We start from the raw sequence: 13,805 nt of genomic DNA on the forward strand, positions 1-13,805 counted from the left end.
GAAGCGCCCTAATGGCTGGGATATATCAAAATGTTATTTGGACTCGGTGGGAATTTGACTCTGAATGACAGCGTGCCGTACCACTTTCATCTGCTTGCGTCCCCAGCTAAGATCTGCAATGGGCGGGCTCATCCCTTGACTTCAATATACGTGTCGTAAGCATCACAATAGCAAGCGGCAGTGAAAGCAATTGCTTTTTTGTTGCTATGACAACGAAAGCATCGCAAGATGGCGTCGGGCTGTCCACAGTCTGACAGACACGCGCATGCTGTCAGCTATGGACAGATGGCGAGAGCAGCCATGTTTGCCCATGCAGACGCATGCATGCGAGTGTTCCGCAGAATCGATTCCAAAAGGTACTCGCAATAGCGAGAGCAGCGCATGAGCTGCTTTCGCTAGGCGAGACCTAAAAAAGGCACGGAAGGAAACCTCTGTTTAAAGAGAAAAAGGCAGGCCGACAAATCATGCATACAAAGTGGCACATGGACCTACACATTAAATATCATACCTTTCTTCCACATATATACAGAAGTGCAGCACAGCAACGTAAACAAAAAACCATTCAAAAAGCCTATATGACAAACAAGCATTGGCAATGCCAATAGGTGTGGCTTATGAATACATAGTCAAGCCAGACCTAAAGATTTGCTAATGACGGTCATCCTCCCACCGGTGTTGCTGTGAGACAAAAGATGCCATACATTATCTAGACACCTTTATTAGCATTGTAAAGTCGTGTGTGCCCCTGAAAGTTCTAGCTCAGGAAGATGGATAAATAAATAGAATGATCACAGCTTTGTGTAGGGCAGTACTTTTTTGTTGAAGCACACAACGTCGGTCCATTCGAAACATGTGCTCCTAACTCCCAAGATGTAGGTGGAGCCAAAGCCCCTCTCAAGTGATGCTCACCTTAAGAGACAGACATATAACCGCAGGGCAAACACTGCGGAGTCAGAAAGTCACCATATGCACCGCAGTGAAATGTCACCAAAACCAGAATCGTACCCAATTCCCTGCTAGGAATGTCAATTCATTCAACCATAACGTCTTCATAACACCCACAGACCACAGCTTCTGGATTTTGATCCAAATGCTTACTAGAGCACCTCCACTGGGATGGACCCCAAGGAACCTTCAAGACATTACACCTCTTTCCTTACCCATACAAATGTGCATTGAAGCATTTGTTTAGCGCTTCCTACCACAGATAAACATTCCAAAGCAATTGTAGGTGACTGAGAAAGTGGATAAACAGTTTGTTATAGATGGTTGCTAGACTGCGATTATAGATTGGCTGGTATGACATGAGTTTGGTTGTTTGGCATGAGGTTCTGGAAGAGTGTGCCAAACTTGTACCTACACATATGCATGGAATGCACAGAAATGTCTAAGAGAGAACGTACCATTGGCATATACTTACTTTCTTTGGGTGGCACAGTTAGAAGTTATCTCAATGCCTGTGTCTGGCTGTAGGTCTGTGGATTTTTAGTCCCCTTAAGTGAGAAGCAATAGGTGTTATGCATGAGGTTTGGACAGGTGTTAATCGTGATAAGGCAATGTTGTAGTTATGTTGTCATGAGTGTGATGGATATGGTTTTGCAAGCATAAAAATACCTTTCCTCTCTAAGAACCTAAACCTATGGTGAATAAGGAGAAGAAAAGGGACTTACGAAGCAACACTCCCAGCACCAACTCTAACACAAATGACAAACAACATTCCTAAGTCATATTTAAATAATGTATGTAAATTAGGCTACATTATTAATTTTGTCCAGGTCATCATATCTCAACGACTCTTCCATACCTTTAAATATCCATACCCAAACTGTGATTGCGCGCCAATACCATACGTTTACTATGAACAGTCAGTCCAATAAACACCATTACCAACTACTCATACCAAAACAGTGGCCCATTTCCTCCTTACTGTCTGTGGCTCCATCTCTTGGGGCGCCTGAGCCTGTGTTCTGCATGAGGGACTGGATTCTGCAGCACTTGTGGAAGTCGAGCTGTTCTGCTCACGTCCTTCTTTGAGAGCTCGATACTCTTTGTATAAATCTGTGGAACAAAAGCATCAAGTGTTTAGTGCAGTATTTGCAGTAAGGTTCAGTGTACAGCACAGAAGGGTTTCTAGGACCCACCAAATTATCTAGCCATAAAAAAGAGCACAAGATACCAGTAAGAAGACCAAGCCACTTAAGTAGCATACCCACTGATCAGCAGCCACTGGAATGGTGGTTTTGAGAGGACGCTTGTCACTCATACAACTGGTTCTTTCCCCCACTGTACTAGCCTTCAAATTAACTTGTTGGTAATAGAATTTTTGGATCTTTCCCCAGTACTTTAGACAAGTTGCATTGTTTAGAAGCAAATAAACAGTCGTTTTTCTGTATTTAGGCATACATTATGCATTTGGGACTGCCAGAGCACTATACAACTGCAGTTCCAAAAAATAACCACTGAGAAATTTCTTGAATTAAGAATAAATTTGAAAAACTATTTTTAACCAGGGAGGAATAAAAAATAAAAGTCAAGTAAATCCCAAGAGTAAGTCAAACACGCATTTAAATATTTCCTTGATAGAAGGAAATTAAACAGAGAATATGAGAAAATTATTTAAAGCATAGCCAATTACAATGCAGCCACCAGGAATCTCCAGAGACTTCATTACTCCGATTCCGCGCTGTTGAGTAAAGGATATGGAGAAGGTCTGTGGAGTTGAACTTCAGTTATGTGGTCAACCTTCCTGTCTACCCCTGCGAGAGCCAATGATGGGTCGAGCCTGGCTCTAGATCGGCTCTTGGTCACATAGACATGTGAAAGGCCTTATTAGAGCCAAGGCCAGCATGATTGTTTTCTTTCTGCTTCTACTTAGACTATCTAAATTTAGTCAAATGTGTAGGTAGAATGTCATCATAGATGTGTCCAAGAAAAGCCGCAGGGGAACTCTATGTATGACCTCACAGTTTTCCAGATTTATTTTATTGCCTTAACTGGGTGTTGGACCTTTCAAGAAGGAAATCTGGTTGTTGAAACAGTGGTAATCAGAGATAATAATGACTAAATAGAATGTTTTGTCTTCCTTACACTTACTTTGTTCTATGAAAATCAACACAGATGCATTTTAATCCTATGTAGTTTGCCCTACACTACTATTGTGAACATTAATTTCCCTTTGTATCCCTCAGCTTTTTTGAGGTTGAATCATACTCTTTTGCCTAACTGGTTTCCACCAAAATTCTTAATCAGCGTTCGTTTTATCCAATTTGTGTACTTTAAAAGTTTTTGTTTATTTTAGTAGGCATGGATATTTCCCAGTGGCTGAGCAGCAATCTGAGTGACCAGGAAAGAAGGCTCAAAACCTGGCCTCTCCCACGGTGCAGCCCTCTTCAAATCACTTCACTGCACTGCAACTCTTGTGCTTGACTCGGTAGTAGTAGTATAAATCTGTATTCAGTTGAACTATAGTCATAAAAGATGTACATGATCCATAAAACGTATTATATAAACATATTTAGGTAAAAACATCAGTTCAAATACACAGTAAATTGTCCAAATTCCAAATCCACCATTATAATTCATTACAGATAGCTGAAGTCATAAAAAGAGAAGGGGTTACAAATGTGACAGAGGCAAAGATCCAATAAATTTCAATCATCAATTATACAACTCCCCGATGTGTCGACCTAGCGATCACCTCTATAGTAATACACCAAAAAGAGTACAAGGGATCAGGTGGAGCAAAAAAAAAAAACATTTGATCACCCCTAACAAAAAAAAAAATGTAAAAACGTTAAGACCATTCCTCCCGCACAGCTCAAAATGTTAGCTATGCAAACACATTGCAAGTCTCACTTATGTAATTTTTTTTTTAAAAAGGTTTTGAAAAGCGTTATCTTGGTAAGGTGAAGTGGGAATAAAACAAAATGCTCAAGAGTTTGAACATTAAAATAGTCACACAGGAGCCCAGTGTGCCCGGAGCAGACCAGCACTTAGGGAAACGACTCAGTTGTACAAAGATATTAAACTTGAACATTGTTAACAACTGCCGATGATACACAATGGCCACCCGTGTCAGATAAGATTCTGTAAAGGGCACTGCAGCAGGTTTCTGCAGTTCATCGTCTTCCCTAATGGCAACAACTCAAGTGATGAAAGTGCGTTTGACCTAATCATAGTCAACTTTAGCGATTGTATCCGGCATAAAAAATAAATCCGGGCAGCCCATGCTAGTGACCTTCCACTTTATATACCCAAACCAAGGTATTGCTTTTACATTATCTAAGGAGAGGAAATCCCTAATGATCAGTCTGTTCAAGGATGGCTCACTTTTGTACCACACTGAAATCCATCGTAACCAGGGCCTTAATGGAATGAAGTCTGAAATATATTTAAGTCCCAGTTCTTTGTGGACAACAAAGGTTGAGGTGCTCTGGGGATCACCAACAAGCGCCTGGCAAACCTATTCTCCTCAGACCGAATGATATGACAATCCTTATCCCCCAAAAATCACTGCAAAAGGTTGTAGCTGACACACATTTAGCACTGTAAATTTGAAGACGAGGCTTGATCAGTCTCCTGCCGGGCCTAACACCAAAATCTAATACTGCTCCCCATGTACGAGCCAGCATTAATCTTTTGGACATGAGAAGGGGGCCCCAAGTGTTCCTGTTTCTGAGCAAAATACCTATGAAACATATATGATTTTTTATGATTTATGGAGCGATCCAAGGGCCTAATTATGAGTTTGGCTGTGTGGTAGCGGGCCGCCACCCCACCATCCCACCAAACCAGTTTCATGGCATGAGTACCGCCATAAGACCGCTGGCGGAGAGGAAATCCGTAATATGCTTGGCAGTGCCGCAGCGGTGCCACTGAGCATATTGCGGCCTCAATACCGCCGCACCAACGCCAGGGATCGTGGATCCCTGGCGTTCCCATGGAGGTCCGGTCGCCATAATACGGCGGTTGGACCACTGGTGCAGCGGTCTCTGACCGCCACCACACCTCCAACAGGAGTTTGGCGGTCCTATGGACTGCCAAACTCGTAATGAGGCCCTAAGTGATCCATTAAATCAAAAAAGGTGTCAAGTAGGAGTTGCATCCCTACCGCCGTCCTTGACATGAGGACGGCCTGGTCTGCATAGAGCAGAACTGGTATCACCCGCTAGCCTACTCGAGGGACATCACACGTCTTTTCAGTTAGCACCTCCTAAAGTTGATTAATATAAATGCCAAACAAAAATGGAGCCAAGATGCAGCACTGCCGGACACCACGGCTTATTGGGAAAGAGCTTGAGCAACCGCCATCCGAAACCAAACCCGACAGATGCAGACCTATCCTTATGCAAATCCCCCAGAAAGGACACCAGAGCCAGATCCAGCCCTAATGACAACATCGAAGCCCTTGACTTGGTACAGTTTACATGATTGAATTGCAGAGGTGAGATCCATAAAACGTAAGAATATAGTGCCCTTTTTGGCCATAGGGTACTTCTAGGTTAGGAGGTATAGGTTCAGTGACTGGTCGATGGTACTGGGACCAGGCCAGAACCCATTTTGTAACTCGGAGATGATGCTGTTCTCTTTATCCAATAAGGATAGCCTCTCCAGGATAACCTGGCCCAAAACCTTGACAGTTGTGTCCGTCAAGGAAATGGGCATGTAACATCTCAGGTCGGCTCAATCGCCCTTTTTAAACACAGGGACAATGATGAATTGTGCCAACAACCTGGGCGGCCAATGTGACACTGCGGCATTTAACACCTTAGATAACAAGGATGACTGAATAAGAGCCTCAAGCCTAAAGAGATCACCGAGGACTCCATCAGGACCTGGATCCTTGTTTCCAGCCAATCTCAAAATAGGCCGTTACTGCAGCAACAGAAAAAAAGGGGTTCGGTTTTGTGAAAATAGGCTGTGAAGTAGAGTCTAACCCTGGCTCCAACAAGTATATATGTGAGAAATGGTGAAACCAAACCATTTATCTTCTTCAATCACAGGGATCAGGGAAGGCCCGCCCTCTGCCACTAAGAATGGGCTGTTGATAATCCGCCAAAAGGTGGTGCTAACTTGAATGTCACATGCACTCATTAATTTTTCCCAGGCCTCACCCTTTAGGGACTCTTTCCTTTCCTTGGTAGCAGTCTTGTTCTAGTGATGTAGTAAGCTCACCTCTGCTCCATCCCACTTAACTGCACTGGACATTGTTTACATGACTCAAAACTTGTCTGGCAGCATCTAAAAGAGATTGTGCTTGGTGTGAGCACTATACAAAAAACCGCACTTACATTTGGTTTGACTGTGTATTGAAAATAATAAAGTATTAACTATTTATACAGTTCACCACACAACACGAATGGTCTATTGGCCTACTCATGACAACGATGTAAATAATGGGGAAGTATTGAGATTAAATCTGTCTAGGTTTATCTAGAAAAGTCATTCATGTTAGTAAAGGTCTTACATGTATATACTTGCAAATGTTGAAAAATACATTATTATATGTTACATAATATATCAATATGTTAATTAACATTTTTTGTGTGATTTATATAAATGTTTCCATGGACTGGCTTGTACTTTAAAACAAGTCAAACCACCAGCTCAACCTGGCTCTCACTATCCATTTCTCGGACCCCACTTTCATTCCAGGCACCGCCAGCTCTCCTCTTTCCGGCTTGAAAGAGATTATGAACTGCCTACAGTTGAGGGTGTGCCCTCTGCAGCCAGGGCCTACACCCAAGTTTGTGTAGGAAGCTTGATTCTCCCTGCACATACTTAACACCTTCTGATTGTTTTTACTTTTGAATAACATTTCAGTCGCGTTGCAAGTAGCAAGGAGGATTTTTTTCTTAATTTAAGGCATGTCTTCAGCTTACAGGGCCCCCCGCAAGTCTTCTGCAACAGTTGTCCTGTAGGCTCACGCTCTACGAACCTTTCTATCTCACTGATGCTTCCAACAGGGTCCATATATGCAGAATTATGTTCAGTAGAAATAAGTGGGAATACTTACTCTTCGTGTCCTCGGTGGCACTGTCTATGTCCGCCTGCGAAGGAAACAACAAAGCATGTGTTGAAATGCACGCCTCACAGATCTGCCATTCACTCATCGCGGCTCTGTAATCGATTCCCTCTGCTTTGCAGTTCAAGAAACATGAAAGCTCCACACACAAATATTTTTACACGACCACAGCACATTTCCTGCTATGCAACCGGGAGGGTGTGGGTTTCCGTCACATGTTGTGGGACTGCCCCAAGCTGGAATCTTATTGGGAGGAAGTGGTGGCGCTACTATGCGATGTTACGGAGAGAGATATTGAACCTGTTATAGGCGCCAGTGGTCGAAGTGGGCGGGAACGGAAGGGCACGGCGTGCCCCTACTTATTTAATTTAACAAAGTCCGTTACCCTACTTCTTCATTTCAAAAATGCGTCCCAGGACGACAGGAATGCTCTGAGTTAAAAAAAAAAACGACAGGATCATCCAGGCCGGTGTGCTGCATAGTGAGGACGGCCTCTGCAGTTGCCAGGACCCCTGCCCAGCAACACTGTAGGAGCCGTGGTGCCCGGCACAAACCCGGGCTACCTCTGATGGGCCCGGCTGGGCAGTGATTTACACCTCATTTAGTGAGGAGGCCACCCACCTGCCCCCGCTGTGACCAATACAATGGACACATTAGGACGCATTGGCGGCCTCGCCCTTGACCTCATCTGCCCTTTATTTTCCAGCTCACCCAGACTGACAATACCACACGGAAAGGAAGAGGACTTCATGTGGAATTTGTGGCAGACTGTGCTCAAACCTTGGCGCTTTTTAAAAACAAATGTGGAAAATGTTTAATGTCTTATCTGCTGTTTTCTGTATTATATTTTATAAAATGTGTACTGCTTCTCTGTCTATGTTCAGGGATGTGGTCTTTTTGAAAATACGGTTTACCCTTTTCTAAGGATATAACATAAAAGCAGCCCGAGGTGTCCATTTCTGTGACACCCGAGCACCAGAACCCCTTGTGAACCCCATCCAGGGTCTGACTGTGAAAACAAATAAGCTCTGGCTCCAAGGCCGGGCTGGTGTACTGGGCATCGGAAGGGAGGCTGGTTTTATTACTGGAGGCTGCAAAACCGACCCCCAGTAACAAAACCCGCAGGGCTGTCCAGCACAATGACTCACTTCTCACTCTCAAAAACGCAAAAATCACAGCAGGATTCCTTGTAAGCCCAGAAGATTTCAGGCAAAAATAAAAGAGTCAAGATTTATATCTCTGGTGGTTGATCTTCCTGTTGGAGAGATATTGGAGTATTGTCTAGTGCCAGTTTTGACCCATCCATTGTAGCGCAGAGGGTTAAAATGCCTGCTGCAAAGAACCTGTACCATACAAATCACAGAACTGTATTTAATGGGCAAAGCACAGTGGGTTACGGCTTTTGTCACAGAGAGCTGCATGCAAACTGCATGGTGAGGGTTTGGAAGTTATGTTTTTTCCCCAGTCATTCATTATCCTAATACTGCTAAAATTGGTTTGTTTGGGAAGAAATACATTCTTATTAGAAAATCCAACTACTGTGTTACATTTTGAACCCTTGGGTTGTGTTCCAGATCTTTAAAAAATGCCAACCAGAATTGATGGCATGTGAATCCTAACACCTTGTAGCCCCTTTTGTCTTGTAAACATTTTCTAAACATTGATTTACACACGTATGATTAATTGTCTTTGTATGTGTGCATGATGTAAAGTGCTCCAAGTCCCTCACTGGTATGAGAGGCACTATAAAACAATTTAAATACATGTGAGAGAGGGGCAGTGGAGAGATGAGGGGCGCTGTTGGAGGGTGATAGTGAGGGAATTCTTGAAGGGCCGCAACAAGAGTGTCGTATCCTGGTGCACCGTAAGGTCATCATTTCTGTTCTCTAAAAGCTAATACAATGGAATACATAATACAATGTGTTGTAGAATGCACCATTTATGTAATTTTTTCCAAAATTTTCTAGGGGAGAGAACACCCTCTCCCCGTGTCCCTTTTGCAGTCATCAGGCTTGCTTGCTGCGTTCGCAGGCATCACACTGTGCAGGGGATGGACACAAATTTGCCAGGGCTGCTTTGGGTTCCCAGTTTGGCCCTGTCTGGCACCAAATTAAAAGTGCCCCATTTACAAATGAGATATCTAAACAAGCATTGGCAAAGCCAATAGGTCTTGCCTTTGGGACCTCTTAGGTTTGTGATTTTGTTTTAGCAATGCATTACAGCCTAACTAAGGTACGATTGTGTCACCACAAAAAATAAAGTTGGATGTATCCTTCACTTCCCGAATGAAAATATAATTTTGCCTTTTACCCTCAAGAGCTCTTTCCAGTTTTTTTTGGGTAGGAGAGTTAGCAAGCCAGACAGTTCAAAAGGTATAGTTAGCAGGACACTTGAATACATAATGTCGATGTTTGAGCAGCTAGCTGGCTTACATGAATGTGGAGGAGCCCTGTGGGTTTCTGTGAGTCAGATCAGATTTTCCTCAAGAATCCCTTAATCTTCTGAGCCCTGCTTATGCCCTTCCTTGCTGTCCACGAGTACACCAAAGGCACACCTGTGTACACTAAGAGCACAGTTTTCATGTCCTCAACTTTTGAGGCAAAAAACACTCATTGATTTCTAAACAAGGAGTGTAAAAACTAAAGTAGCCATGTCGTTCCTGCTTATATTTCGCACGCTTTACATAATCTTCCTGTGCCTATGAGTGTTTGCTTTTTCCAGGATGTTGTTACTTTTTTCAGGCAGTGCGTAATTTGAATTGAGTCACAGCCAGGTGTTTATAATGGGGCAGAATTGGGTTGTAGCTGAAGGCAGTGCAAGTGTCTCTCAGTGGGACAGAAGGGTGCTCAGGGAGGATAGGATGTGGCACTACGGCCAGAGCTACCAAATCTGGAACTGGGGAATCGGGGTTCATGACCAGTCCACCAGACCACTCTCCTGAGGGAGCACATTCCCCTACTAGACCTTAGAAGGCCATACTAGACCATAGAAGCCCTGTTCTCTAAGCACCAGCAAGTGGACCCTACCAGTGGCCAGTGTGGGTTAACCTTGAAGGCCTGTCCATTACAATCCATACTGAAGTTCACCTACAGTCTTGCGGGTAGGCCTACGAAGCAGCACACCCTAGAACAGCAGTGACTTTGTCCCTGGTGTCACAGGACCCTTGAGGCCAGTCCACCTCACACATAGGTGCCTTCATTGGCCTTGTTCCAGCAGTATTAATGCAACTCACCAGGGATTGGCAATGCAGGATTTGCATGCACACCAGGCTAAGGGGCATGTTTACAAGGGCCTTGCGTCATGCTTGCACCACGGAACGTGGTAAATGCACGTCACAAATCTGTAAGTCATATTTATGAAGCCACGCAAAGCCACTTTGCATGGCTTTGAATGGTTTCATAAATATGGAGTAATGCAACACAGCGCAAATTACTGCTTTGACTTACTCTGCACAAGGGAGGCGTTGCAGTGGGTGTTCCCACTCAACTCTCACGTTTTTTATGCATTCCCAGATTTACAAGGACTTGTAAACCTGGGACTGATTCAAAATCTTATGCCTCCCCAAGGGAGGCACAACAAGGAGAAAAATCCTTATTTCTCCCTGTTTTCCTCTTTCTATATGTGCAGCACTCATACAAAGAGGAAAAACCCTCTCAAGTTTGCTTTTGTGCACAAAAACAATGCTGCATGCAACGGAGGTACCCTTGCACCATGGTGCAAGGGTGCCTGCGTTGGCGCTAGGCTGCCGAAACAGCACCAGCACACTTGGAAAGGGCAGGAATGCACCGTATTGGATAAAGACGGTGCATTTCTGCCCTTTCCCTGTGACGCAGGGCAGCACAGCAAAGTAACTTGATGCGTTGCACCACCATTCCCGTAAATATGTCCCTAAGTTCTCAAACTTCACGGTGTCTCTTTGCTTCAAGCAGCAAGCACTTTTAACATGTGCTGCCTGCTTTTGGGCCGCTGCAATTACGAAGTAATGGAGGGCAAAATGATGTTGCAGTGTTGACTAAATTATGCAGCAAAGAAAGACTGCAGCTTAATGTGGTACATTTTCTGATACTTTGTTATTTTGAAATTTTTACACATACTAACAGTCTCTGCAAAGCTTTCGCCTCATTAATAGCAGCCCTGAGAACGTGACCAGTCAACCTTTGTAAAGGGCCCTCACCTTCACAGCAACACAAGTCACGTTGTTTTGATCCATTTGAGATACAAACACATTTTTAGGTAAAACCATCAGCTTATGAAGCAGATGGTGCTTTATGTGGCAAACTCGGCAGAGTTATAATTATGTGGAAACCATTTGCAAACTAGGATATTTTGCCATTCATGTTTGAACTTCTCTCATGCAGTCTCTGGTGGGTGGTATTCCTAGACACCTACAGTGCTCATGGAGAGACAAAGGAGGAAGGTGCCTAATAGTGATTGCAGAGGATAGTAGCCTGTAGGGGAGAAAATAACTGATTGAAATAATCTGAGGACCACTACCTATTTTTGACTCTACCAATGTTTGAGTCTCATAATTTCAGAATTGGTGCATTTGCAATTCTGATTGCTATCTAACTTGAGTGGTAATTACACAAACTACTCATAAAATAGTTGTATCTCATTCATCTGATACTGCTAAAAGCATCTGCAAAACCAACAGGTCTGGGTTGTTTTAGAGTGCTAGGTCTAGATACAATAACAAGAAACTAAGAGGCATCTAATGCTGGCTTCATGACATGTTGCATGAAGCATGTAAAAACACATGAATACAATTTTGCATTGACCGTGGGGCATAGAATGATGTCATCAACAGTGCTCCCCAACACGTGGGGCTTACTGTCATCGAATCTAAAGCCAAATGTTATGTTCAGAAATGGTTAGAAAAAGGGAGAAGTGCTAATGAAAGAAACTGCATGGCTCGGACACAAATGGCTTACGATTCCACCTATATGCGTATTTGGGACATTCTGTGATTGAATACGTATCCCACATTGTAAATGTATTTTAATGTCAATAACTCATCTATTAAACCTTAAATAAATGTGTATCTATTGGTTGCATTAAATAACATTATAAGCTGTAACTCGTCAGTGAAATGCCAAACATACTAAAAATTGGGATGTTTTGCTCTTTCTAGCCACACCTCTGACTCCGCCCACTGACCCAATCCTCGGAATATTCCCACCCCCTGATGCTCCGCCCACAGTTCCCCTACTTTTTTTCCCCCACTTCGACCACTGTATATGCCCCTGCTTACTCCACTGGTACCCCCACACATCTAAGACCAAGATTACTAGCAAGTTTTTAGATCTGGGTCTTCTGTTGGCCAAAAGAGATATTACAGCGCACTGGAAAGCTTAGAGGGGCCCGAGTGTTCGGAGACGGAGAGCTGTTTTACTTAGATGGGCGGAATGTGAGGGCACTATTAGGTTACAGACAGCTAGCCGCACACACAACGAGAAAGCTTTAGAGGCTGCCAGGGCTTGGGAAGCATTAACGGTGTTGTTGAAGGCTTTGGAGGAGGACTCGGCTGTGGAATCTTCGACTAGCGATCTGATCGACTTGCCCCGATGGTCACATGCTTAGTACATGCATAAATGAATCTAACGTCTCCCCAACTGCACTTAATTTTATTGCTGTAGAACTTTCCTGATATGCTATGGTATTTATATAGCGGACTGATACTCTGTGCCCTATTGTTATCTTAACATCCTGGTCTGTGTGCCACGCCGGGGAGGAAGTGCGGGGGTGGGGGGGTATTTCTGTTTTGTTTTTCAAGCGCTAAGCTCAGGCGCCATTCCGATGGTCCTCATTGCGTCTTGATTGTTGTTACTGTAACTGAATCGCACTACTTCGGGGGCGTCGGCATGGTGCTTTGATTCTGGGAATTGGACTACATATATATATATATATATAGCCTAAGAGGATCTCACTTGTATATGGGAGGGATCAGAGTTTATGATTGACAGATGAACACCTGAGGAAAGTTGTATGTGCCAGAATATTTTGTTTCGAAACTAATAAAATATATATAAAACAAAATCAGAGCTCCACACACAATCTAGCCTTAATACATAAGTTGCTACTGACACTTCCACAACTGATCACAGGTAAGTCTCACTCCACCACTTTTCTCAAGTTCCACTACTGTCTCACAACTTTGAAGGCACTTCTGCCATTTATAACTCACTGCTGTGCTATTTATACTCAACAACTGTGCTACGTTTGCTTCACAACCCTGTTCACAGCTCTGCCATCCTTGCCGCACAGCTCTGCTCACAGATGTGTCATTCCTTCCCCACACCTCTGTGCACAGACCTCCTGTTCATTCCTCTCAGCTCTGCCCTTCGTGTGGAACAGCTCTGCCCTTCGTGTGGAACAGCTCTGCCCTTCGTGTGGAACAGCTCTGCCCTTCGTGTGGAACAGCTCTGCCCTTCGTGTGGAACAGCTCTGCCCATCATGAGGAACAGCTCTGCCATTCATGAGGAAAAGCTCTGCCATTCATGAGGAACAGCTCTGCCCTTCACGAGGAACAGCTCTGCCCTTCACGAGGAACAGCTCTGCCCTTCATGAGGAACAGCTCTGCCCTTCATTCCTCAGCTCAACACCCAGCATTTGTTTTACCTTATTGGGCTTTCTTTTGTGCTGCGCCAGGAAACCCGTCTCCCAGTTCTTAAGCTGTACCTTCAGCTCGTTGTAGCGATCCATTGCCCTGGATGCGGCTTTTTATTACACCTGTGGCGAAGACGACAAAACCACTTCAGTTCAAAGTTCTCACATCAGCCAG

At 43.9% G+C, this 13,805-nt stretch overlaps 1 protein-coding gene across 2 annotated transcripts in view; it reads right to left on the minus strand.

Moving 5' to 3' along the window:
* RECQL4 (RecQ like helicase 4) overlaps positions 1-13,805 on the minus strand; it is a 183,199-nt gene that overhangs the window by 134,729 nt on the left and 34,665 nt on the right. For both annotated transcript variants that reach the window (XM_085604639.1, XM_085604638.1), the window contains exons 2-4: positions 13,643-13,753; positions 7,016-7,049; positions 1,928-2,058 (exon numbers count right to left, since the gene is read on the minus strand). In XM_085604639.1, coding sequence (XP_085460765.1) covers positions 1,928-2,058; positions 7,016-7,049; positions 13,643-13,726 — 249 coding nt within the window. In that variant the 5' untranslated portion in view covers positions 13,727-13,753. The remainder of the gene's footprint in view (positions 1-1,927; positions 2,059-7,015; positions 7,050-13,642; positions 13,754-13,805) is intronic.

The sequence above is a fragment of the Triturus cristatus genome, chromosome 5_1 (assembly GCF_964204655.1).
Source record: "Triturus cristatus chromosome 5_1, aTriCri1.1, whole genome shotgun sequence".
Lineage (NCBI taxonomy): Eukaryota > Metazoa > Chordata > Amphibia > Caudata > Salamandridae > Triturus > Triturus cristatus.